The following is a 25,432-nucleotide window of genomic DNA, read 5'->3' as shown; positions in this document are numbered from 1 at the left end:
CATTATATAACTTTAAAATAAGCAAAATAAAATTCTACTTAGCTGGAGAGAGTGCTCGGATGTATGCATGTAAAGGTTAGAAGGTAATTTTCAGGAGTCTGCCCTTTCTCTCCTCAGGTGGTTCTGAGGGTGGAACTCAGGTTGTCAGAGTTGGTGACGAGCAGCGTTTTACCTACTGGGCCATCTTTGCTGGCCCCTGTATTTGGTCTCTGGAATTTGCCCAGGCTGACCTTGAACTCACTCTGCAACTCAGGTAGACCTTCCAAGTTGCTGGTGTTACAGGCACGTGTGTCCCTAGGCCCAGCCATCAGGACTGCTTCTGGAGCATAACGTGTGGGAAGAGAGTACCACGTGCTGAGCAACTGGAACCTGTAGGTCCTGCTGTATCAATAGGCACAGTTCCTCCGGCTCTGCACCCCCCCCCCAAGGACAAGCCTCGTGTCAAGGCTGACCCGCACCCAGGACCAGATGAGGCTGAGGGGAGACACCTAGCTGCTCCCCCATAATCTGGGGGCGCTCCTTGGTGTTCTGTGCTTTTTTGACTTTCCAATCTCCCGCTGTCATTTTTCCCACTGGGCAGACAATCCTTGTAGGTCTTTTCACAGATGAGACTGTTTGCTAGTGAAAGTTTTTTTTTTTTTTTTAAAGAATTACACAATGAGCAAACAGAACAGACAGCAAACTCTGAAATTCAGAGTCAGCAGAGCCCTCATGGCCCCAGGGGAAGGGATGATCCAGCTGGAGTTGGCAAGATACACTTAAGAGAGCCGGACAGGTGCAAAGCCAGGAGTCCTGGGAGAAGGCAAGCCCAAAGTCCTGCCCCCCGGGGTCTGGGCAAGGACGGCAGACTGTTGCTATTTGGTACCAAGTCAGAACACAGACCAGTTAGACTCCCATTCCAAAAACCACAGGGTAGGAGGACATAGCCGGACCAAGAAGAGACTCCACAACCACCACCAGTCTGCTGTCCAAATGGACATGTACCATTTATTGCAATTACATGAACGGGCCCAGCCTGAGGCTTGGCCCCTGTCTCACAAGCTCTCAGCCAGAGTGCCGTCTCAGATCTGACCCCACCCCCACCCCACCCCCATCACATCCAGCCATTACGTTCCGGCAACAAGTTCCGAGATGAAACACAGGGCACACAGGTCTTTTGTCTCACTGAGCCACCCAGCAGCCTCGCCAGCAGCTGGAACATCGCTGAGGTAAATAAGCACGGAGTCCTCGGAAAGTGTCCCAGCAAACACGTGGGAAGAAGGGTGCCCCAGGTGTCTGCTCTGCAAACCAAGCGTGACTCTAGTCAACCCCAGGTCAAGTTACGCTCCAGTCCCAGCTACTTACACCGTTTAGAAGAGCAGACATCAGGCCCTGGAAAACCTTGGCTGAACCTACCAACTTCCAAAAGAAGTTTGGCCCAAAAGAAAACAAAAACAAACAAAAAAAAAATTAAGAGGAATCCTGGACCCAGGATCCTACCCCTCGAAGAAGTGGAGGCACGTAGCCTTGAGTCGAGCTCCCCTGAGCTACCAGGGTTTGAGAAAAGGCTGGCTGCGTCTACACCACCAGCCCAGAGAAGAAGCAAAAAAAAAAAAAGCAATAGAGTTCATAGGACTCCTTTATATTAAAGTTTATTACATCTGCAAAAATCTACTGTACAGAACCCATTGGATTAAGTAGCGTTTTGCCAAAAGCAAAAGACTCTCACTCTTTGGGAAGCATTTCTGACTCCAGCCTAGGGGCGGGGGGGGGGGGGGGGGGGGGGCCCCCCGCAGGAGCTGAAGGTCAACTTGGTTCTCGATGGAGGAGCCAGTGTGCCAGCCGTACTGTATTCAAGATGTGTCTTGTCAACTTCCGGGAGAGAGGTGACCAGAGATGGTACCAAGGGTGGGAGAGTCTTGGGCAGCCTGGCCAACCCCTCCCCCCACCCCACAGTCATCTCCCCCTCCCCCCTCCGTCCCTAGACGGCACTCTTAGGAGTCTAAGTTCTCACACAGGCTCTTCCAATGTCGCAGTGGCCCAGGCCACGGCCATGGCCCTGAGTTCAGACACACAGGCATGACTGGTCAAGAGGTGGCTACCCCGTGGTATCCTGGACTAGCCAGCCTACTTCCGGACCACCAGAAAAATGGGGCACCATACAGATAGTCCATACCCTGTTGCACGCGTGAGCTGTAGATAAACTTAGAGACAACACACAAACTAAGCCTACATTTTGGCATCCGGATTTGGTTCTTCTAGGTTAATTAAAAACAAAAAAACAAAAAAAGTCTTAATGACCCTGCTGCTGTCTCCTGAATGTGGATGAGGGAAGCGAGATGAGGGACACCAGTCAACTGACTTGCCTTACCCCAGAAGTCAAGCCGACCGGGGCTCTGAACAGAGAAACTAAGAGGAAAACATGTGCAAAAACAAGTTGATCTCTAAGGTAGACTTCCCCACAATGCGAAGTGAATTCCAAGGAGCCCGGGACTCCGTCCCCTACCACAGCACGGCCAACCGTGGGTAAGCGGTCTCTACGGGTAAGTGCTATGATAGCGTGGCAGCCGAGGCCCCTCTCCTGCCCCCCCACCCCCCATCGTCCAGCCATCACGGGCCATCTAGGTCCAAAGCAGTTGGGTCCCCTTTCTCTCCAGGGCCAGGTCTCCTCCCCTTTGGAGAAACCAAGTCAGCATAGTGGACATCGGGGTGCGGCTGTGGTAGAAAGGTCAGATGCAAGAAACCCTTTGCGCCCAAGCTTCTAGGCAGAAGTCAAAGAAGTAGAGTGGATTCCCAGCACACCCTGGGGCTGCTCGGGCAGGGACAGCCGGAAGGGTCTGGGTGCCGAGGAGGCGACACCGTGGTGGGGAGGCCAGGGCCTGAAGTTTTTTTTTTCACAGAAGGAACGAGTGGGAGCCTAGTGAGTGGCAGGGGTGGGGGGAGGGGAGAACCATTCCCCCATCAGGCTCCCCCATCAGGCATAGAACTCCTCCTGCTTGGTGGGTTTCTGGTAGGCACCGCCATTGGCTTGTTTGGGCTCCTCCAGGGAATAGCTACCCTCGTCCTTCTTCTTCATCCGGTACAGCATGAAACCCACCAGGCACACAGCAAAGATGAGCCCCACCAGGCCTCCGGCAATGACACCTAGGGAGGGGACAGAGGCTGTCTCAGATCAGCGGCTACGAGGCACACAGCGGCAGTCTCTCCCCATGGACAACCCAGGAAGCGGCCTGGGCCATCCAGACTCGTCCCCTTCTCCTTCCCCACCCCACGGCTAGAGATGGCTTCCCCCTAGAAACCCAGGCCACCACAAAGCCACAGCCTGCCTTCTCCTACCTACTTGAAAAAAAAAAAAAGACTCACCTCCCAGCACTTCCTTCCTGTCCAAAAGGCCCTGAGAGGCACCTGTCGCTCCTTCATCCACTGGGGCCTGATTCCGCTTGTCCGGCTCTATGGCGGCCACAGCTGTGTTCTCCCCAGATGTTTCAAAGGTGAAATCCTACAGGAGGGCAAGTCGGGATCGGGTCAATGGAGCCACTGACGCAATAACAACCTGGAGCACTGCCGCCATACCCTGCTGGGGTTCCCTCGCACCCCACTTCAGACATACCCAACCTATGCCAGCATCTGCAATGGAATACAATCACACACGGGACCCTGGCTGCCTAAGGCCCAGAGACCACCTTGAGTGACAGAAAGCACATATTTTTGTATGAAAATCCCATGATGCTCCAAGAGAAAAAAAATTCACCCTGGTGTCACTTTAGGTGACTAGCTCCCGATTGATATCTAAGAAGCCTACTAATCATCTTGTAATCAGTCTACTTAGGGCAGGAGGAAGGTGGGAACCTGTTAACCCCGTCACTGTGGTGAGGACTACAATGTGTTTTACAGGACAAAGGGACGTTAGGGTGCTGGGTGGCAGATGCCAGGCCCTAGTGGCCACCCAGGAAATACAAAGCCACTCACCTGCTCTCCGGAGCCCTCCCCTGTAGGGAGTTGATTGGTAGCTCCATCCTCGGCAGCCTCTTTGATAACGGAAGTACCTCCGTCCGCCACGCTTGGAGGTGGATGGTCAGGCTGGCCAGGTGCTGTGGGAGCCAAGGTCTCCTGGAGGCCAGGCTGCATGTCTCTGTGGGGATGGGATGTGACAGGTGCCTGGGCTGTGGTGGCTCTGGCCGTTGAGGCCCGTTGGGTGGTGGGGAGCTGTGTGGTCTCCCTGGGCCTGGTGGTGACCTCCACGCCCTTGTCCCGAGCGGTGAGGCTGGTGTCCACTTCTGCGACAAGCGCTGGTTCTCCCGCCTCAGGCTTCTCTCCCGCCGCCGGCAGGACGGCGGTGGAGGCAGCCTCGGTGTCCACGCTGGTGGGCTCTGGAGCGGTGGGCGTGGTTGTCAGGAGCCACACGTCCTTCCAAGGGGAAGAAGTCTGCCGTGACAAAGTGATGTCTGGCAAGGCACCTACAGGGTCAGAAAGAGGGGGTGTCAGGGTAGGGAGGTCCCCAGGTGTCAATCAAGCCCGACAAGTTCATGCTATGAGGAGACTGGGGCCTGAGTCCCCCCAGGGTGAATCGGCCAAGGCTGAACTCTGAAAAACGGGCCAGAAAAGATGCCCTCTGTAGCTTCCCCTGCCTGGGAGCAGCCTCTGCTGTGAGCATGGGATAAAGCACCATGGATGATAGGACGGGAACCCAGGACACACATCTACCCTGCCCTCTTCCCCAAAGGCCTAGGGGCGCATGGCTGCAGCCTACCTCCTATCTCCCAGCCCTTTGCTCTGGTTCGCTTCCCACGGCTACCCTGACTTCCCTTCTAAACCCCACTCCCAGCCGCAGCCCCCGAGCCCTTGACCTCCCTTCTGGGAGACCTCTTAGGTTTGCTGCAGCTCAAAGCCTTCTCTTCCCCAGACAGATGCTATCTAGGGAAGGTGAGGGCAAGTCTACAGTCAGCTGACGCCATGCTACCTGAAGCTCCCAACAGCCTCTGGGGCAAAGTATTCCCATCTCACAGATGGGAACACGAAAGGCTCAGTGGAGTCAAACTCCTTCTCCAAGGGTTGTCTCTAGAGGCTGCCCATGGCCTCTGGGAGCCACCACACTTCTCTGGGGATCTCCCTCAACTAAACTGTTTGCAGCTGGACATCATCCTTCCCTCTGGCCCTGTCCCTCTTGACTCCGACAGCTGAGGACGGGATGGGGAAGAAAGGGGACTCACTAAAACCAAGTGACTGTCTGCTCACCCACTCCGGCCATGACCTGTGGCCGTCTCCATGTTCCGGGTCAGCCTTACCTGTGCCTGAGCCAGAGAAGTTGTCCGAGTCATCCCCGGAGCCATCCTGGTCTTCAGGAGGTACATTGACGGTCACAATTTGCTAGGGAAAAGATCGAAGAGGAGTTTGAGATGAGGCTTGGCCGATGCCCAGCATCCCTGAGTTCCCATCTTAGGCTGGCCAAGAGGCTCAGCCAACCATCCCAGCTGCACATGCAGGAAGCAGCCATTGCATGTGGCTCTGGGGCTCTTAGCTCTGGGAAGCCAGCCCCCCACTCTTCCTCATATCCCCGATGCTGTAACGACCTAAGCTGGTGCCAGGTGGAGGGGCAAGGGATGGGGACACGGTCCTCACCCCTGGATGTCTGTCTACTTAGGGAACCCAACCTGGGAACACAAGCTGTGATCCCTGGGAAGTCCATCCGTTGATTCTACCCCGAGAATCAGGCACCGGGGCCATCGTGGGGAGCTTTCTCACACACACACACACACACACACACACCCTGAAACAATCTGCACTTAGAAAAATCAGTGTCCAGCTGAGCTAGACGCTAGGGTGTAGGCACAGAAGCCTTAAGTGTGAGAAGCAGGGCCAGGCCTGGCATGGTGGAGCTCTCTGTGCTGGCCCCTGGGCCTGGCCACAAGGACCGTTTTCTCAGCCACAGGAAGGACTGTATCCTGGTCCTCTCGGTGAAGAAAGGCCGGGGCGCCCTTTGGGCTGGGGACAGTGGAGGCTAATCTGAAAGGCGTCTGCATTAAGGAGGCCCCAGTGAATGGGCGGTGGGCCTGAGCCGGGCTCTCCCTGGCAACAGCAGCTGCAGGAATGTGGCCCGCCTTGCCGGCTCCAGCTCCAAGGGGCTGCAGGTGGTGGCGTGTGCAAACACAGTCCCACAGGGATGGGGGATGTGGAGCACTGCCCCCCCCCAGCTAGGCAGGCTGGGAAAGGGGCCGAGAGTTGGGCCCATGGCTGCCCCCAGCACTGGTTCCAGGACACCAGGTACAGGTAAGCAAGGGATGGGGAGGGGAGCTATGAGAGCCCTGCTGGGCAAGGAGACGACCCCCAAATAACCCAGCTCAGTACAGACCATCTTACAAGGACCCCAGCACGGACCCAGAACAAAGGAACGAATTTGAAAAAAAAAAAAAAAAAAAAAAAAAAAGACACTTCAGCAGTTTGGGAGGAGCGGCGCCTGCCTACCATCCTAATACTCAACAGGGAGATATAAAAGATTTCAGTAAATTTGAGGTCAGCCTCGCGCCTACATGTGTCCTGGGCTAGCCGGAGCTAGATAGAGACTCTTGTCTCAACCAAGCAGGAAAAAGAAGTACATCATGGTTCAGCCAAAGGCCCCAGAGACCCCCTGGCCTCTGTCACTCACCAGCTGAGTAGCCTTAGGGATGTCACTACACATCTTATGGCCTCAGTCTCCCCATCTGAAAAAACGGGTGCCAGCGCCAACAACAACCGCACTACAGAACGGTCACGGAATCTCTGCGCAAGCGGAAGCACACACAGCCTCGGCGGGTAACAAGCGTCCGTGGCCATGGTTCTCAGTAAGGAGTGGGGAGCTGCTTGACTTGTGATGGGGGACTCTGGGACTGGGGGCCACCCCTGACGCCAGGAGGCCCACGTGGACAGGGGAGCACAGGCTCAAGATGGAATTGCGAGAGAAGAGTCAGGAGAGAGCCAGTTCACCGGGGGGCCTCTACAGACCAGGCAGAGCGGCCCAGCTGAGGCTTAGCACCAAGGACACAGGGTCACCTTGGCCCAGGAAGCTTGGCAGGACCCAGCCAGTCCTATTGGTAGGGAGAGTCGGGCATGGCTGTTGGGACCCATGGGGGAAGGTTACAGATGTATAGTGGTTACGGGGGCCGGTCCAGCACGTGTAGAAGCCGCCAGGCCAGGAGTAACATTGAACTTCCTTTAGAAGTACAAAGCAAAAAAGCAGGCATGCCCTTCTCCCCTGGGACAAAGGCTTTGAACTTAGACAGACCCAACTTCATTGACAGTTGGTTCGCTGGGGCGCAACTCGGATGAGCCGTTACAGCCCCCACGCCATGACCCTTTAATACAGTTCCTCATGTTGCGGTGACCCCACCCCCACCCATAAAATTATTTCGTTGCCACTTCATAATATGATCTTGTTATTGCTATGAATTGCAATGGAAACGTCTGGTCTGTGACCCACAGGTTGAGAACCACTGCAGTAGACCAAGATCATTGTGGCCCATCCACAGGATAGTCAGAATCCATCCCCTCACTGGATGTCAACCAACATCCCATCTGCACTATCCCAGGTGGTACCCCAGATTTCCTGTGGTAGCCTTCCCTGTGGCTGCCTCCGTGGAGAATAGCACCCTCTAGACAGGAAGGACCCCAAGATCACAGCTTCCGCCTCATTCTAGGTCCCAACTCTACCCTCTCCTAATCCACAGACTCCCTCCATGGGACGGCAAGCTGGAGATGGAGCAGAGGTCCCGGATCCAACCGGAACAGCCTGAGCCACACACTAGGGGTGCAGACGAGGTAGCTAAGTCTGCAGTGATATACAGGGGTCCAGGCTTCCTCTCTCCATAGAGAAGTCCCAAGAGTCAGCAATTTCCCAAAAGGAAGGGCTTCTCTTGGAGCTAGATAAGATTGGGTCTTCACAGGGAAGCAATTTGTTCCTCCGCCTTTGCTCAGCTTGTTCCGCTCTAATCTTGTCTACACAACAAGCTTCTAACGCAAATCTGGACTGAAACCAGAAAACCAGGTCCAGGGCAGGGAATGCGGGGTGGGGGTGGGATGGGGTGGGGGCGGGGGAGGGCAGCACACCTGTCCTACACCCCCCCCCCAACCTTTGCTAAGGGAAAGAGAAGCAGCTCCCTGACTGCCCCACCTCCACCCTCATCAGAGACCTTTCATGATGGTATCACGATTGAAGGAAGAAAGAAACTTCAGCCCATGAAGAGATGGGTGTGTGGGGGGGGTGAGTCTGAACCGGGACTCCCCAGGTCCCAGTTTCTGATGCAACTTCAGGTACAATTTAGAAGCCTATAGTGTTCCTGAGGGGCTTAGAAGAGCCCTCCTGGGTATCATTTCTGACCTGGGTCCTTCCAAGACCGTCAGGGATGTCTAGGGATAAAGAAACTCCCATCGAGTCCCCCACCTCTTGCCACTCGGGGAGGTAAAGGCAAGCCAGCCAGCCTTATCTTTCTCCTCTGCTGGCTTCAGGACAATCAGCTGTACACCAAACAAGTCAAGAATGGAGAACAGAGCAGGCAAGACGGCTCACCAGGTAAAGGTGACCCGAGTTGGATCCTGGGACTCAAATGAAGAGGAAAAAAGATTCTTTCTTCTAAGCAGGCCCAACCTCTTCCACATGCCTGCTGTGGTACATGTATACCACACATGGATACAGATACACACACACACACACACACACACACACACACACACACACACACACAATTTTCAAAGCACATAGCAGAAACCTCATGGTAAGAAAGGTTTTCATGGCCTGTGCTATCGAACCCAGGGCCACTTAGCTCCCTCTCACTTAAGCACAAAGTGTGGAAGCCAGCTGATTTGAAAACCCAAAGTCTGAGGTTCGGTCTACCTAGAAGGATCATGGGAGCAGACATATGGGGTATGGACACAGAAGAGAGGTCAATTAACACCTCTGCTTGGGGCATCCCCTGGGGCTGTGTGGTAAGGACCCTGGTGAGATACCCAAGGCAGGACCCAGGCCAGGAAAAGAGAGGCAAAGGCCTCAGGCTTCCGTAGGGCTAGAGAGAATGTTCACGACTCACTCTGATTCCTATTCCTCTCTCCCCTGCAGCTCCTCAGGTCCGGCTGAGATAAGCATCTCTGGTAGATAAGAAACAGCACCTCCCAGGGTAAAGGACCTACCCAAGGCCATCCAGGCAACAAGTGTCCCTACACACTAGTACATCCTTTCCACCCCACTCCCCAGACCTAAGGACCATCTATCTCCTCTGGCTGAGCTCATCTTTTTCAAGCAAAACGGCTCTCTGTTTCTTCACTACGGCTGTCGCTCTAGGAAGCAAGAAGAATGCTTAGCCCTGCCTAGCAGCCCAGGTGGGGTACCGGGCACACACTGGGTCCTGACTCGGCCTGGGTCGGGACAAGGTCCAGGAGAGAGTTCACCTGCAGTTGCAAGTCACTGCCAAAGAGCTTGTTCGGAGCGGTGGGCAGAAGGCTGGCTGGGATGCTTCATGGCAGCCTGGAGGCACTTCCTGCCAGCTCTCACACCCACACCGACTGGAAGGAAGGCAACCCTCCATGGCAGTCACTGCAATCTGGTGGAGCCCCTATGTCCTGGCTGCCTGGGGCTGAGGGTGGTCTGTATTCCAGCACTTTGTCACGATATCCTTAGGATGCATACACCTCCGCTGTTACCAAGTGGATGTCTCCAAGAGGGTCAGGGATGATGGGTTTTTTGGAGCGGATGCCCATCTGCCCGGCCCCTACTAATCTGCTCGCATCAGGTACAAAGACCTATTGCTTCCAATCAACACCCTAACACACTACCCATGTCACCTACTGTGAAACTTCAGTGGTATCTAAATCACACGGCCCTTAAAAAGCATTTCTGATGCCATAGGGCTGTATAGTTAATATTTGAAGGGTAAAGCACTCTCTCCAAGCCTGAAGATCTGAGTTCTAACCCCCAGGACCCACATGGTAGGAGGAGAGAACTGACTTCCCCCAAATTGTCCTCTGACCCTCACATGCATGTCCACACACATACGCACAAATATGTACCCACACAAAATAAAAGAATGTAATAAAAGAAAAATTTTTAGGTTGCAGAATTTTGATATTAAATGGGTTCCTTAACTTCAAAAATCTGGAATAATCCATCACCTGGGAACTTGGAGGGGGTATAAACAAGGTCAGAAATAGCCTGGTCTTGACCCTAACAGAGCGCCCAGCACATACCCAGTGGCCCACTCCAGGAGCTTTGTGAAGGAGAAAAGCCTCAGGGGCTGGGTTATGAAGGCCCCAGTAGAGAATAAGACAGTGGGCAGTGCTGGGAACTTCGCTTCATGGAGTGGGAAAGAGAGGCGGAACTCCGGGTTGTCTGCGGCTGCCTGGTACCATAACAGAACCCCCAGCTTCTGTGGGTGGGAGCCGAGTCACTGAATCAACAAGTCCCATTAGTCACAACATCCAGTGACAAAGAGCAGCTGTTATCAAAGGACCTGGGTCACAGCCATGCCCAGGCAGCCTGGATCCCAGCTAGTCTGGGGCCTCCACACCTGTTCCAGAAGCCCAGGCCCCAGTCACATGGTCTCTGTCCAGTCGACACTGGGAAGTCCAAGGCTGCATGAGCCCCCACAGCCACACCAGGATAAACACCTTTCCCTCTTATCCAACCAAGACCCGACTCCACAGCAAATACCCCAGAGGGTTTCCAGTAGGTTCACAGTATACAAGAGCTCTACCCCGACCCCCACCCCAGTGTCTTGGTTAGTCCTATAGGTCTAAGAGGTACGAGGAATTCCTCTCGCCCACAGAATTCACAGCTCTGGGGCGCTGAGGACTCTGAGCTCCAGAACTCTAGGTTTCACCTTCCTCTATACAACTGGACACGTGACCTGAGAAAGACATCCAGGGACCCCCAAGAGCTACCACAACATCAGATGATACTTCCTGCTCAGGGACTGTACTTCATCTGGAAGAGACAAGGAGGCTCCACTTAGAGGTGCCATGGCCGGGAGCTGAGGAAGGCAAGACCTCCACTCCGGTTCCCTGACTGAACCCAGTGTTCACGACACCGAGTTCAAGCACTGTAAGCCAGCGCCAGGAGCAAAGCAACCTGGGAAGGCTCCAGCCAATTCTTTACTTCCGATGCCTTCACTCTTAACAGACAACCGTCACGGTGCAAGGAGAGCCTAATTCACCAAGGAGCTGAGGGACCGTCCAGCCTTCCAAAGTCTCTTAAACCCACCAAGCTCGGACCTTCTTCCTGCCAGGGCCTACTAGGAACAACCTTGCTTTTCCCAAGTAGCTGGCTTCCTGGCCCAACATCTTCACCCCAGCTGCCCCAGAGTGCAACTTGACGGACCTCAGTGGGAGGATGCTGGCGACACTGAGCTATCCCAGGGGGCCCCAGAGGTAAAAGGTGGGCCTCAGGGGAAACTGTGCTGCGAGATACAATGTGTCTCCAGGAGCAGGAAAGAATGTGGCTAAAATCTCCTCCTCTCCTGGTAGCCCTCAGCTTGTATCCTGGTGTCCTGCAGCCTGGGGTCCTGACTGCCCTCCTCCCCACAGTGACCTTTTCCTCTAGTCCTACCTGAAATGCCGGGAGCATGTAGCAACAGGGTGAACTGTCCCAGAGACCCTCCGACAGTACCAGATTTAGTTCAACTACTTCTACATTGGGTGTCTGGGCAGCTCCCTGTGCATCCCTGGGCCCGTTGTGTGGGTGGGGAATGAAGTGGCTTGATCGGACAATCCTGAATTCTTTTATGGCTCTCACAGGTCACGCTGGGCAGTATGTGATGATCGGAGGCCAGAGATCTGTGCCGGTCGGGGGTGATGCCCAACCCCTCACTTCTCTCAGAGAACTGAGAAACTACAGGGAGGCCTCAAAGACCCAGAGCACAGTCCCCCACCCACACCCCCAAAGCCGCCTCCAGGAGGGAGGGCCCCCATTGGTGCCTCCAGGCAACACCCAAATTTCCGGCTGACAGGCACCATGATTTATCAGCTTTCTGTCTCTCCACCAACAGTCAAGCCGGGGCCTGCAGGGAAGGTGACTGGTGACCCAGTAGCGGGGGGAGGGAGAGGCCCAGCCCGGGGTGGGGCCAAGGTGAGGACAGGCAGGTAAAGAGGAGTGTCAGCTGCCTAGCTACAGAGCACAGGACCCCACAGCACCTCCAAGGCCCAGACCCTGGCCGCACTTCCAGACCGGACCAATTTCCCAGAATCCCCTGGGTGCACACCCATCTTCCCCACATCCCCCCACCAACAGTCTCCATGGCGGCTGCTCGACTTCTGCTCATCCTCTGCGGTGTCTTGGGGATTCTTGGGAACGAGCAGTGTGAAGACAGTATCCTTTCTTGGTTGTACCGACCCCTCCTGGCCAGCATTTCCCTTCGGTGGAACGTCCGATGGCAAACCGAGGTCAATGCCAGAGCCAAGTCTGGCACCGGGCCCTTTCCCTGCACCATACCTCCAAACCCCAGTGCCCACAATAGGTCAGGGCCACTCGAGGACCCCGATGCCCACACCTCCCTGCGGGCCTGGCACCTGCCCCACCATCCACATGCCAGGACTAGTCTCTGAGCAGGCTCAGCTGAGAGCCGGGTGTGGAGCTGGGGCTGGAAGACCAGTTCCTCCACAGCTCCCACCTGCCAGAACCCAGCCAGGACAGGCAGGGCGAGATTTCAGTCCGTGTGGAGCAAGGGCACCTGGCCCAGGCCCAGGCAGCCTCTCACCAGGTACTGCTCCTGGAGGGAGCCAGACAGAACCAATCCCCCCACACACACACACACACACCCCACCCCGACACTTGTCAGCCACTTCTCTTCAAGTCCTTTGGCCCTGACCAGCCAGATGTGCTAAGAGAAAATGAGAAAAACCAAAATAGCAAAAAAAGGTGTTTTACAATCTGGACTCTGGTTTCTTGGAAACGAGCCTGACTTGGGCTACCCATCTGTACCATAGGGATTTCACAGATCGCAAGAGGGCTCCACATATCCTCTGGCTGAGGCGGGGTGGGGTGGGGTGGGGTGGGGGTGAGGGGTGGGGGGTGTCGAGGAGGGTGGTCTGGCTCACCCTCAAGGGGCAGCCAGACACAGTGGCTAAAGCAATGGGCAGCAGACCACGAACATGACTTCTAACAGGGGTGGCAGGTGGAGGGCAGGGACACGGGGCACAGTGACTTGATGTCACCTCTCGCCACTTCCAAAGAGCACTTCCAGGAGGCGGCTGGAGAGGTCTGGAATCAAGGTGTCTCTGGGTAGCAGCCTGTGCAGATGAAAGGGATAGCCAAGGCATTCTTGCATTGCCCCCCCTGCCCCGCATCGTGCTGACCCCAGGCTACCCCTAAAGAGAAGCTAAGGGTCTTCTCAGCTTCCCTTGGGCACATCTTGCTGGTTAGGGCCAAGGGACTCGAGAGATGGCCGATGAGTCGGTGTGTGTGTGGGGGGAGGGGATAGATAACAGTGCAGGAACTTCACCAGGATCACTCCTAGGCTGTCTGCACCCCAAAACCTGCCATCTAGCTGATTATAGACTCAGCAGGGCATGGGGGCCCGACACCTGCGCCACATAGACTTCTCTGGCCATTGGGCATCCCCCAAAATGGCTAAATAAAGTATCCTCAAGTTTCACAGAAGCAGAAACTACAGCTTTCGACACACCACCTGCGGCAGCCAGGGCTCCAGCTGGGAGGTTGGGGACATGACTCCAACCCTAACCACCAAATCTCTCTTCTTGTGTCCTGTGGTTGTGCAATGTCCTTTTGAAAATCAAAATGCCCCGTGGGAGGGGCTAAGGGGTGGGTGCTAGTCATTCACATTATCGCATAAATCTGTTTCCTGTGGGGGAGGGGCTAATTCTGGAACTGGGGCTCTGCAGTTGGGTAGGAGCGGCAGCAGACGGGAAAAGATTATAAAAGGGGGGACTAGAAGAGACCAAGAGCAAACTTCTTTAACCTTTGACAGAACGCAGGTGAGCGTAACACCATACTCAGGACATACATTACACATCTCTTTTCCCCTTGTGAACTACAAGATGCCTGTGGCGTCTCCCTCTCATGTAAAGCACAATTCAGACTGAAAAGGCACCCAGGCCACTAGGAAACACAAGGAACCCACAGAAAGCAGAGCACGCTGGGAGGGGTCCCAGGGCAGGGTGGGCTAGCCTGAAGAGCAGGACTCTCCTCCGAGGGGAGCCTGCGTCTGAAAGGGTGGGGCGGGTTCTCAAGTTCCTGGGCTGGCCCCAGCCCACACAGGAACCCAACAGCCTAGGGCCTTTCACTGACATCTCACAGCCTGGAGAGGCTGGAGGCTTGCACAACCCCCCACCCCCCCCCACCCCCCCGCCCCAGTCTTTACAGATGACACAGAGGTGGCTAAATGGGAATATGGGGGCAGCCTTCAGCAGCCTCGGTCCTGGGGCCAGCAGTGGGTGGGAGGGAACTAAGGACCTGACCTAGACTGTGGGGGTCACGTGACCCAGGCTGTAGGGGGTCACGTGAAGCGCAGGAACAAATCTAGACCTTAGGAAATCGGCCATCGGCAGCCACTGCGTCTTGAGTCGTGTGCTGGGTACCGGTTTGGGCACTTTCCCTGAATCAGCTCACCTATCTTGAAAACCACTTTCGGATCCCAGGGACGGTACCCATCTTGCACAATGTGGAAATGAAGGCAAAGGAGGACAGTCACTTGTCTGAGGGCACACGGTGTCACACCAAGTGGAGAGAGGCCAGGCAGGGTTGCTCTGCCGGACCTTAGCTACATCAGCACAATGCACACACCACAGAAGAGCAGCCGGCCTTCACCGGCATTGAGTGGGCTCAGGGGAGGGGCCTACACCCACCTTCACTCCGGCCCAGCTACGTTAGCATCTACAGAGAATCTGCTTTCTCTCAGGGTAACCTTCAGTGAGAAGTGCCATGCACAGCCAATGGCCCCCAACCACTGGAACCCTGCTCTCCTGAGACCACCCACCCACCCACCCACTCACCCAGGTGGCCCGGGTGTCTGTGTTCCCCTGACTTCCTCCCACTCTGCCAGCCCAGCCCACACAGCTCAGGCCAGGATCCAGCCTCCTAGAGAGCCTCACTGAAGATGAAAAGTCTGGTCGGTCAGAAAAGGCTTGGACGTCTGAGGAAGGACAAAAGCCGCAGTTTGCAGACCCTGTGACATCAGCACTCCTGGGGCAATACCAGAAGAAGGGCCACCAGAAGGGCCATTCACATGAAGACGACCCTGTACTTCTGAGCCCCTGTCGACTGAGCGCTCCCCCCCCCCCGGCCCCCTACCCCAGTCAAGGAGAAAAATCCAACCACTTCATGCATTCACTCATTTTTTCCAAAGCCCTTCCAGGTAGGATATGATGGCCCCATTTCACAAATAAGAAAACTGAGGCTTAGAAGTAAAGAGTTACAGGCAAGATTACATAGGAACCAATAAAGCCAGGATGTGGTCCAGGTAGGCCAGATTCAACCCTATACTTCTCTCTAGCCCAACCTGGGTTTAGGCCAGCCAAGGTGAAATAGCCAGCTAATCCTCCAGGAGCCCCTAATTCAAGCCTCGAAGATTTGAGTTAGCTTGGATTCCCAAAGGTAGGCAGACCCAGACTTCTGTGGAAAGAAAGGCAGGGGGCCGGTGAGTCTAATGTATGCCCAGCCTGTCCTACCTCACATCCACCAATGGAGTCCGCAGGACCAGTTCTAGAAAGCTACAATCCAGGCCCGCCTCCTCCTGGGGGCAGTGGAACAAGAGGGAACACTGTGCCTACTTGGAATGCCTTTCAGAGTGTCTTTGGGGCAAGGGCAGGAATGTAGACAGAACCTAGAGACCACACAGCCCACAGACCAAGCCTGGGGCCCGGACGCAAGGGCCCCATCCCTCCCCCAACATGCCATTCTGGGAGAGATGTGATCCCAACACCGCACCACACCCCCTCAGCTTTCTCTGGGAGAAGCTGAAATGACGTCAACTCCCACAACGGTCTTGGCGGCTCCTCAGACACTCTCCAGCCTGCAGCCCTGCGAGCCCAAACCTGACCCCCATATCCATCTGGAACTCTCTCCTAGGAGCCTGGACCTCCAAGGCCTGGGTGCTTCCGGGTCAGCAGGGATGCCAAGCAAGGGCTGCTGTAGAAAATATCAGAATTATTGTCACTTTGTGCCTCTCTGATACAATGAAGTCCCCAACCAGTGAAGCCCCAGGAACATCCTTAGCCACTGCTGTTATGGCAGCCAAGGACAAGCACAGACTAGACGCCACAGGTAGATACCAGCCCCTCAGTTCCCCCCAAAGAACCCCCATCCTAGGGAGGAGTGATCCTCACTCTCCCCACCTACCCCAAGTCTAGCGTCAGTATCCTGTGTTCACAGCCTGCTAGTTCTGGGTCCCCCCCCCTCACCTGGCCGGCCCGCTCAGAGGCTATAGATGAGCAAACACAGGCTTCACACTCAGCTGCTGCCCTTCATGAGACAGATGGGGTGGTAGGAAGAGGGCCTCTGTGGCCACAGAGCTAGGACAGACCCAAGTAGGAAAGATTAAGGGGGTCTGGTCCCCGTCAGTGTACTGGAAGGGTTCTCTTACCATCCCTGGAGACAGAGGTGCCCAGGAGACAGAGATGATGCCTGGGTATCTTGTACTTCCTGATGCCCCATCTATGAGACCCTCCCCAAGGACTCAATAGCTAGAAAGTCGGCAAGTCTAATCTAAAGCATGAAAGAAGCCTGATTCACAGTCCAGGCTCCCAAGTAGCTCCTACCTACGGTCTTGTGGGACTCTTGAGACAAAACCCTCCAGGAAAGGGCTGTCACGAATGCCCTTCACCACCACTGTCTCTGGTCTAGTATGGTGGGCCTACTCCACCGATAGGCACTCTCCCTTGGTGCAATTCCTGCACCCCCCAGCAGGTGCTCGAGCCAAGTCGGCACTTAAGGCAGAATCTTCCTGGGACAGCCGAGACCCAGGTGGCACCTGAGACACCCACAATCCCTGGTCACAGCCGGGATAGGTCATGAATACCTGAAGTCATGAACTCCCCCTTTGTCTTTCAGTCCCCCCCCCCAGGCCTGTCTTGTCTCACTGCCCGGCCCCACCGCATGCCAGTGGGCGCCACTGGGTCAAGGTGGGTTGGGTGAGTCTCCAGGGAGGATTCACGGGGCCTGGCATCGTGACTCAGCTGATGAGCGCAGCGATAAACACGCCCACCTGCCCACTGCCCCAACCTGCCCGGCACAGCTTTCATTCCTGCTGATGAGCGGACGTTGGGGAGGGTTGCCAGGATGCCTGGGTGTGGGCGCAGAGAACATCACCTGGCCTCCACCCCCAGCCTGACCTTGCCCAGAGGCTTCATCCACTCTGGTTCCCACAATGAATGCCAAGGGCACCGATCTGAAAACCTGCCTTACCCCCATCTCCACAGTGGTCTGTCCTGAGACCTTCTCCACCCCACCCCTCAGCTGTCAGTTGTCCCTGCTGAGTCCCCAGAAGCGATAAAGACAGAAAGAGCAAAATGCCGGGTCACCTTCGCCCATCCCAATACAAGGTCTCTACCAGTGCATGACCCTTAGACATGGCAGGGGGCAGGAAAAAAGTCCTTGAGCAGACTTCACAGGCCCAGAGGGCCAACTACTTACCCGGGCCACAAGGAAGTCAGGGCCCTAGAGAGGAATAATTTCCACACGCTTCTAAGCCAGGGACAACAAAGAGCATCAGACGTGTCGTTATGAAGGGGGGAGACACCCAGAATCGGAGAGGGAGCAGCGAATAAGAGGTGACCAGTGTTTCCCAAATGTTTCTACCACTGCTGCAGAATCCCAAGGGAAGCCCAATGGGGTGAGAAGAGCAGGACTGTGCAGGCATGGATGGCCGCAGCCCCTGAGCATGCCTGTGTGCCTGTGTGCGCACACGGCTGCAGGCCTCAGGTGAGTCACCGGGCAGAACTTTTCCCAGGGCTGGAGGCCAGAGGAGCATATCCTCTCTATATAATTAGGCAGCCCACGAAGCCATAAACACCAGGAGACAGACTTGAGTGAGACCCTAAAGAGGCTCCCAGTGGAGCATCTCGAGAAGCCTCCGAGCTCCAGAGTCAGCAGGAAAAGATCCCTGGGCAAATCTCTAAAAAGGAGAATGAGTCTACCACTACCAACCAACACCACCACGCCCGCCTGTCAGTGGTCCAAAGATTTCCTACTGAGTTCTCCCCAGTCATGTTTAACTTGCCTCCACTTGCAGGCTGCCCCAGACCTCCTGACTCTCCAAACACAGAGGCACATGCCAGGCAGCAGCAGGATGCCCCTCCTCTAATACCCACCCCATGTCAGGGCAGGATGCCCTTCTTCTAATACCCACCCCTTGTCAGGGTTTCCCCAACACCGACAATGAGGAAGTAACCCGGGAAGGTCCTGAAAATCAGGTAGCAGTATCCTAACACAGGCAAAGCAAGCCATCCCAGAGGGGACTGCCCAGGGGCCTCCGATGTCCATCTGGAGCTGAAATGTCACCAAGTTCAGGGTTCTCGCTCCGAGGACCTCATGTCAACAGTCCACACCTGAAGCTGCCTGTTTGTGATAAAAGACAAACGCCCGTGCACTTCTGGCTCCTGTCATACTCGATAGAAGGTTCTCGAATGTGCACTCCCACCTAAAACCCAGTCTTCTCCTGGAATAGCCCACAGGGAAATGACACCATGCTGACTCTGCTCCAGAGCACAAGGTCCTGGAGATGAAAATACTCTCTCTACAGACTTCCTGTTCCAGTATCTTCCCTCTGCACACACTAAAGCAGGCTCTCGGAGGGAATTTTCCAACCCAACACTTCAAAAATCAGTGGATGGTGGGGGAAAGGCAATTAGGAAACAGTATGTTCTGTGTGCTTTGGGACTAGAAATAATTTAATGTCCCCAATGCTCCCCTAGCCTAACCTGGCATTGGAAAGAGCCAGGAGGAGAAGGCAGCGTAGGAGCCAGGAGTCTTGGGTCCCAAGCTACCCACTTGTGGCCAGGATACCCACCTCCCAGGGCTTACAAAGGCTCTACTAAATCTGTAAGTGTGTCCCCCGCTCGGGATAAAAGACAGCGTAAGTTGGGTGCTGCCTGGGGGAAGCAGGCAGGCACTGCCCAGACGCCTCAGCACTCGGTCACCAGCATGCGAGCTTTATGTCGCCCCGGGTGCACATTGCCCACTGTCAGGACCCCACACTGTCTCCTAACCTCAGCTTTCTATGAAGAGCTCTTGTCTGTACCCAAGTAACCATCAGGTACACACAGCCAAGGCGCAGGGTGTTGTCCAATACTCAGGATTTGCCCAAAGGCACATGGCAGGCCAACTCATCCTAGCCAAATAATCCCCTCTCTGCAAAATGCTCACAACCAAGAGTGTCCAAGTAAGACCTGGAAGCACCAGGCAGGGCCTCACCAGGGTTCGGCCAGACCCCGTGTGTTAGGGCTTCTTGGGGCTGTAGACATTGGACAACTCTACAGTGTATTCACACCACACATATACATAAGTGTACACACAAGCACACACATACAACCACACACCAAAAAGCCCGTTTCTGCCTCTTTCTTCTCCAAGGAGGGGCTGGCCTCTGTAAGCCATCTCTTCCTCATTCAAAACATGCGGCGATGGCATACATCATAAAGGCTTAGGAGTAAAGACTGCGTGGGACTGTAAGGAAAGGTACCAAGCGCTCCCTAACAGGCACTCAATAACAGGTAACCCTTAACTATGATCAACATCTACCTTTCCTCCGGCTCTTTCATCACAAAGCACTTTCACACCACGTCTTAGGAAATAAGATACGCAAATGACTGAATGAGGGCAGAGAACAGGTACAGCGATGTCTGTTCTGCGGATGAGGACAAGCAGACTTGGAAGTGAGGCGAGTCACTTAGGATTTACACCGTAAATGAGTGGCAGACTTGAGCTGCGGTATGGGGCGCCACTTGATCCAAAGCTGTGTCTGAAACTGCCGAACAGGACACAATCTATCTACAGCTAGAGTCTGTAGAAGGTAAACTAACACATACACTAAAGCGAGGGAGACAAGTCCTAAGCCTGGAGTCACAGTCAAGGATAAAGCGGAGGATTCCCAGCCAGGCACAGCGGCTCATGTCTGTAATTTCAGCACTTTAGGAAGCCGAGGCAGGAGAAGAGCTAAGACTTCCAGGCTAGGCTAGGCTAAGCTACAGAGTGAGAATTTGTCTCAGAACAAAAACAAAGGAAGTCCTTTGCTCATTAGCACATAGAGTGAACTAGCCTAGGTAGCTGGAGCCACTAAGTCACAGATGAGAGACTAGGGAACTGGGGCTCCTGCTGACAGGTGCTTCCTAGCTCTGTGGACATCTCTTCACTGAGGGAGGTCCCTAGGTCCTTCACCTGGTCAATGGCTCTTCATCACGCTGGGTCCAGGACCTTCGGGGCGGCAGTTCCCTTTTGTCCATTCTACGACCACACTGCAGCGGTCTCAACAGAGATCCACGGGGGACATCAAATTCACACAACCTGACAGTTTACCCAAAGGCGAGAGCTTTCTTTTTGTAAGAATTATAACCAATCTAATTTGTTTTTCAGCTTGCTAAAAACAAATCGGAATTGAAGAGAAAAGCCGTTGCCCTCGGGGACACCAGGGTCAATTCCAGCTACCAGAGACGGAGAAGGAAAAGGGCAGTTAGGAATTCCAACCACCAGGCACTAGGACATGGTATTCTTCAGAGCCACATGGAACCAGGAGACTGCTTGACCTGGCACTGTGACGAGGAGGGCCTCGCATCAGGAGGGATTGAATACACCTAGCATCTTATTGTTGAGGATAAAGGAAAGGAAATAGGGTGTCAGAATCCTGCTCAAAGTTAAGAATACTTTGTAAAAAGCGGGGCATGGTGGCACACACCTTTAAACCTAGCACGTAAAGTCAGAAGCAAGTGGATCGCTAAAGCAAGTAGATCGCTATGAGTTCAAGGCCAGCCTGGTCTACACAGTGAGTTCCAGGGCAGCTAGGGCTACATAACCAACCAGAGACTCTGTCTCAAAAAAAAAAAAAAAAAAAAAAAAGTAAAACAAAACAAAAAGGATACTTTGTAAAGAGGCTGAAATTTTAACTCACTGAAAAAAACGTCTGACTACCACGATGATACATTCTCAGAGGATTTCAGGAATCCAAAATTGTGCTGCAAGGCTGGGGGAGGGGAGGATGGGGACGTCTAGAAAGGACTGCAAAAACCAAGCTCTGCCCGTCATTCTTTCCAGGCCCTGATCCCCACCAATGTGTGTTAATGAGGTTTTACTGGGGCCCATCAGGAGCCACAGGTAGGCTAAAAGCAGCTCCACCCTCCCTGGGGAGCCCAAGCCAGCAGTGACATCACCTCCAAAGGCCGAGCCTAGCCTCCTCCCCCACTCCCTCCCACTCTGCCAGACCTCAAGGGAAATGTCTCTACTAGTCCAAATAATTAAGGAAAGAAAGAGCAAAAAAAAAAAAAAAAAAAAGTAGCAAATAACTATTCCAGAGTGGCTTTTTTTTTTCTTTCCTTACATAGCAGAAACAAAAGACCGTGGGGACACACGCACTGAGGGACAGTTTAGACGAACCTGTTCCAGTCTCCCCCGGGAGTGGTTCCCAGCAGCCTCCCCTCGCCCATTCACAGGCAGGCACCCAACTGTCACTCTCTATCTCACCGGTCCCCAGAGGTGTTCTGACCTGCTTCCCACAGGAGCTAAGGGAGCCCTCAGAAGAGGACGAACATCTCGCTGTCCGCTTCCATTTTAAGTAAATCCCAATTGCCTTCATTATTCGGGGGGCGGGGGGGGGGGGAGGAAGTTCTGGAAATGCCCTCACTCTTTCTGCACCCACTTCTAACCAAACATGGATGCTTGCTGAAAGTGCACAAACCAACCAAACTTTTAAAATAAGAATAAGAAGAACGAAGAACGAACACCCTTGCCTCCAAGTGGGAGTCTGTCCCCTGGCTCGGGACAACCTCTTCCCCCAGGGAGCCTTCCCAAGACTGTCGGTCCCTCCCGTTGAGACAATTCTGCTTCCTAGGCCTTGTGTCTCCCTAAAGGGTCCAATATCCCAGACCAGAAAGGCCTTCTGTTGAGGTGCCTGCTCCTTGCCCAGAGCACAGGAAATTTCAGGAGACAGAGTCCACAGAAAATTGCCACCTCCAATTGCCTACCCGGTATTAATAACGCGAGCTTGAGGGCTCTAGCTGACCTCCCCCAAGACAGCAGGAAAGCGACCACCACCTCTCCAGACCCTGGCCGGAAAGAAACGCAGTACCACATCTCTCCCACCCCTGTGAGGCCTCACATTGGGCCTGCAGAGTACGGCCGGAGGTAATGCCAGGCGGGTCAGGGAGGCATGCCAATGCCAGGCGGCTCCACTTTCTTCTTCACAGTGGTAACTTTGATTCCAGGCATAATCTGAATCCCACAGAAACCACAACCCTCAAGAGCAGTTTCTTGGACCTTAAAACCAGGAGTGCACCAGAGACTCAGTTCGGAAACCATATCCCTCCCTGAGAACCCTGATTCAGCACCCCACAGACTCCCCCCATCTCCCCAAACTCATGGGCAATTTGTTAGGTATCGAGGTCCTCCTCTCTTAAGACTCCAGAGTGATGGAGCCACTGGGAAGTGGCGAAGACAATGCCCATTAGCAGTGATCGGGGATGTGTCCAGGTGCCACTTTCTATGTACAGGACCCGGGTGTCTACCAGCGCTCAGCTCTGCTTCCCTGTGCACGTGTCTCTCTCTGCCAGGACTATCAAAGTTAAGCAGACCAGATGTGGCGGTGGGAGACTGCCACTTCCGGAAGGGATAAAGCCAGAGAGAGGCTCCGCACCTCGCCTCTGCCTCTCGGGGGGGAGGGTCAAGCCGGCCAGTCGAAAGGACCCCCCGGTACTCCACAGAGGGTGCGGGGGGCTAGGGGCGTGGACACCCGGCGGGCAGCGCTGACACCTGGCGGCGGCCCAGGACCCGGCCCACGTCAAGGGCCGGCGCTGCGGGGCGGTTCCCAGGGAAGGGTTACAGGGGCCGAGAACAAAGCGCCCCCGTTGGGGAAGGCGGGCTAGCGGACGGCGGCTGGGGCGGGAGAGCACTTTCTGGGGACCCTCGACAAGCTCTTTGTCGGCCAAGTCGCTCATTAGAGAGACCGACCCCCGCCCAAGGTGGAGGGCTGCATCCTACCCAAAGGCCTCCCCCACCACCACCACCACCAATCGCCAGCTCCACGTTCGTCCCTCTTTCCCCGCGGCCCTACTGGGCGGGCCAAGGGACCCGCCTTCCCTGCGCGCGGCTTCAGCACAAAGCCGAGTCGGGGGAGGGGAAGAGCCGTACCGGGGTCCACTCGCGGGGAGGGTCCCCAGCGCCGGCCATGCGGAGGAGGCCCTCCGGGGGGCAGCACAACTTCAGCGACCCCAAAGTTGGGCTCTGAGGGTCTTTAGCATTGTGAAGCCAACTTCCCGGAATCTCCCCCCTGCCACCTCGGCCCTGCTCACCTGGGACAGCCAGAGAAAAACTCAAGGGCCCCGCGCCACCCCTCCTGTGTCCCACGCACAGCCCTGATCCCGGTCCCTCCGGGGATCCGCACGTCCGCCCCCTCCCGCTCCGGCTCTGCTGCGCCCAAACTTGTCCCGGTGCAAAGGGCCAGGCGCCCGGGCTCCATGGCGCTGGGGGCGCAGCCTGCAGTCTGGTTTGAATTAGGGTCTGCGGAAAGGGCGTTGTGGCCATGGCTACTGCATCCCTCCCGGGTCACTGGCGGAGGCCAGGCCGCTGAGGTGGCCAGCGAGACAGCAACGGGAGAGAGCGAGTCCAGGCGCCGCCGCAGGCCGGCGGACTCAGACCCATGTGGAGTCGTTTTACTTAATTGAGCGCCGGGAACCAGTGGAGGCTCCACTCTGCGGGACGCCCCAGCCCCGACCACGAGCTTTGGGGACCTGCGCGGCACCCACGGGCCGTGGAGGGAATTGGGAGAGGAGTCCTTATTTAAGGGCTCACCATCCCCTGGATCCGCCAGGCAGCGCGGGAAGAAGTCCCCGCTCCCCTCCCCCTCCACGTGCCGCCGCCTGCATGGCATCGGCTGGTGGCGAGTCCAGGCTTCCCGCCGCCTTCCAGCCCTGCCCCGGGCCACACTCACCGGGAGGACAGGCTGCAGGCGCAGCGCCAGCGCGCAGAGCCAGAGCCAGAGCGCCGCGCGCCTCATGCTGCCCAGACCGGCGGCGGGAGCTCGGCGGGCTGCTGCACGGGTCGGAGTTGCGGGTTGCGCGGAGCTGCGGGCCGGGCCGGCTCTGCTGATTGCGCTGCGCTTTGCTGCTGTCCCGGGCGCCTGCCCAGCGCGCTGCTGTCCGGAGCGAGGGCTGCAGGTTCCGCCGGCTCGAGTCAGCTCCCGACTGCCAGATCCCTTCCTTTGCGCTAGGCTCTGTCTGCTTTGGCCCGCACCTCTCCCGCCGAGCTCCGCCTTATAATAAACCTACCGGCTCTTAGCCGTTGCAAAAACTAGCCGCCCACCCCCAGCTCCGCGGGCCTGGGTAGCCGCAGGCCCCACCCCCTCGGGCCCCGCCCTCTGGACCGCCCCGCCCCTTTGGAGCGCCCCACCCCCGGGGATACAGCCACACCCCCGTCCACGCCTCCTAGGATCGAAGCCCACCCCGCTCCTCAGCTCCCGCGGGTCTGAACCCCGCCTTCCTCCCCTGAGCACTGGTGCGGGCAATCTGTGATTCCCGCGTCGTGTCTTCCTTGGTGCATGGCTGATGGAGACCCAGGTGCACCCCTAACTACGGCCTGGTCCCGGAGTCCGGAGGCGCTGCCCTGGAGAAGGACGATTGTTGGTCCTCTGTGCGCGAGGCTGCAGCGCCCTCTGGACGAGGACGCCCAGCGCCCTCCAGGTGAGCAAGATTTTGGGGGGCCATCTCGGAGCCCCACAACCATGAGGCTATATATTACACCGAAGGACAGATGTATTGTTCCCACCACCCACCGGCTGAGGATGGAGCCCCTTGGAGTCTTGGGAGCACTGGTGTTTACCCGCCAAGTTCTGGGAACTCTGGGCCTTTAAAGATGTGAGCACTATCTGGAAGAGCTGACTTGTTTTTTGTTTTTTTGTTTTTGTTTTAGTTTTTGCTGTCTTCAAGAGACAAAGCCCTCTCTCTTCGTAGTCCAAGACCAAAGGAAACAAATAAATGGCCTCTTTGTTTCCAGGTGACCTCAGGCATCTGAGGAGCTTCAGTGGAGTTCCTGTTCCTTAATGATTCTCTGTAGAGCTTGGACCCCACGGTTTCCAACACCCTCTAAGCACGTCAGTCAAAAAAGAGCACAGAGAGCCTGCGGGCGTGGCACACTGCTGTGAGAGCAAAGGGGAAAAACCGGCCCTGTCTTGCCCTCAATCTGTAGATGGTGCCAAAGGACCTTCGCACCTGAAAGGCAGAGGCCAAAGATGGCGGCGTCTTCGTCCTTGTTCTTTGGGCAGAGCTGAAGGCCTACTTCAGT

The 25,432-nt window shown here is 55.7% G+C and overlaps 1 protein-coding gene across 2 annotated transcripts; it reads right to left on the bottom strand.

Annotated features, from left to right (window-relative positions):
* Nucleotides 1-962: 962 nt before the first annotated feature.
* On the bottom strand, nucleotides 963-24,504 carry Sdc1 (syndecan 1). 2 transcript variants are annotated; one of them, XM_006981448.4, is made up of 5 exons: nucleotides 24,084-24,504; nucleotides 5,265-5,346; nucleotides 3,949-4,436; nucleotides 3,343-3,478; nucleotides 963-3,123 (listed from the first exon to the last, which is right to left on the bottom strand). In XM_006981448.4, the coding sequence occupies exons 1-5, from the start codon at nucleotides 24,147-24,149 to the stop codon at nucleotides 2,954-2,956; spliced, it is 942 nt and encodes a 313-aa protein (XP_006981510.1). In that variant the 5' UTR covers nucleotides 24,150-24,504; the 3' UTR covers nucleotides 963-2,953. The 2 variants fall into 2 exon arrangements, with proteins under 2 accessions (XP_006981510.1, XP_076415712.1); XM_076559597.1 differs by lacking the exon at nucleotides 24,084-24,504 and adding an exon at nucleotides 11,546-12,122.
* Between the last annotated feature and the right edge of the window lie 928 nt (nucleotides 24,505-25,432).

This window comes from Peromyscus maniculatus, chromosome 22, assembly GCF_049852395.1.
Source record: "Peromyscus maniculatus bairdii isolate BWxNUB_F1_BW_parent chromosome 22, HU_Pman_BW_mat_3.1, whole genome shotgun sequence".
NCBI classification, from domain to species: Eukaryota; Metazoa; Chordata; class Mammalia; order Rodentia; family Cricetidae; genus Peromyscus; species Peromyscus maniculatus.
Note: the sequence above shows the minus strand (reverse complement) of the source record. Positions and strands in the feature narration are given on the sequence as shown.

Coding starts and splice junctions, on each gene's coding strand:
- Sdc1 (XM_006981448.4), bottom strand. CDS start 24,149: ATGAGGCGCGCGGCGCTCTGGCTCTGGCTCTGCGCGCTGGCGCTGCGC. Junction 4,437..5,264: donor CTTCTCTGGCTCAGGCACAG/GTAAGGCTGACC, acceptor CTGACCCTGTAG/GTGCCTTGCCAGACATCACT. Junction 3,124..3,342: donor CAGGAAGGAAGTGCTGGGAG/GTGAGTCTTTTT, acceptor TCCCCTCCCTAG/GTGTCATTGCCGGAGGCCTG.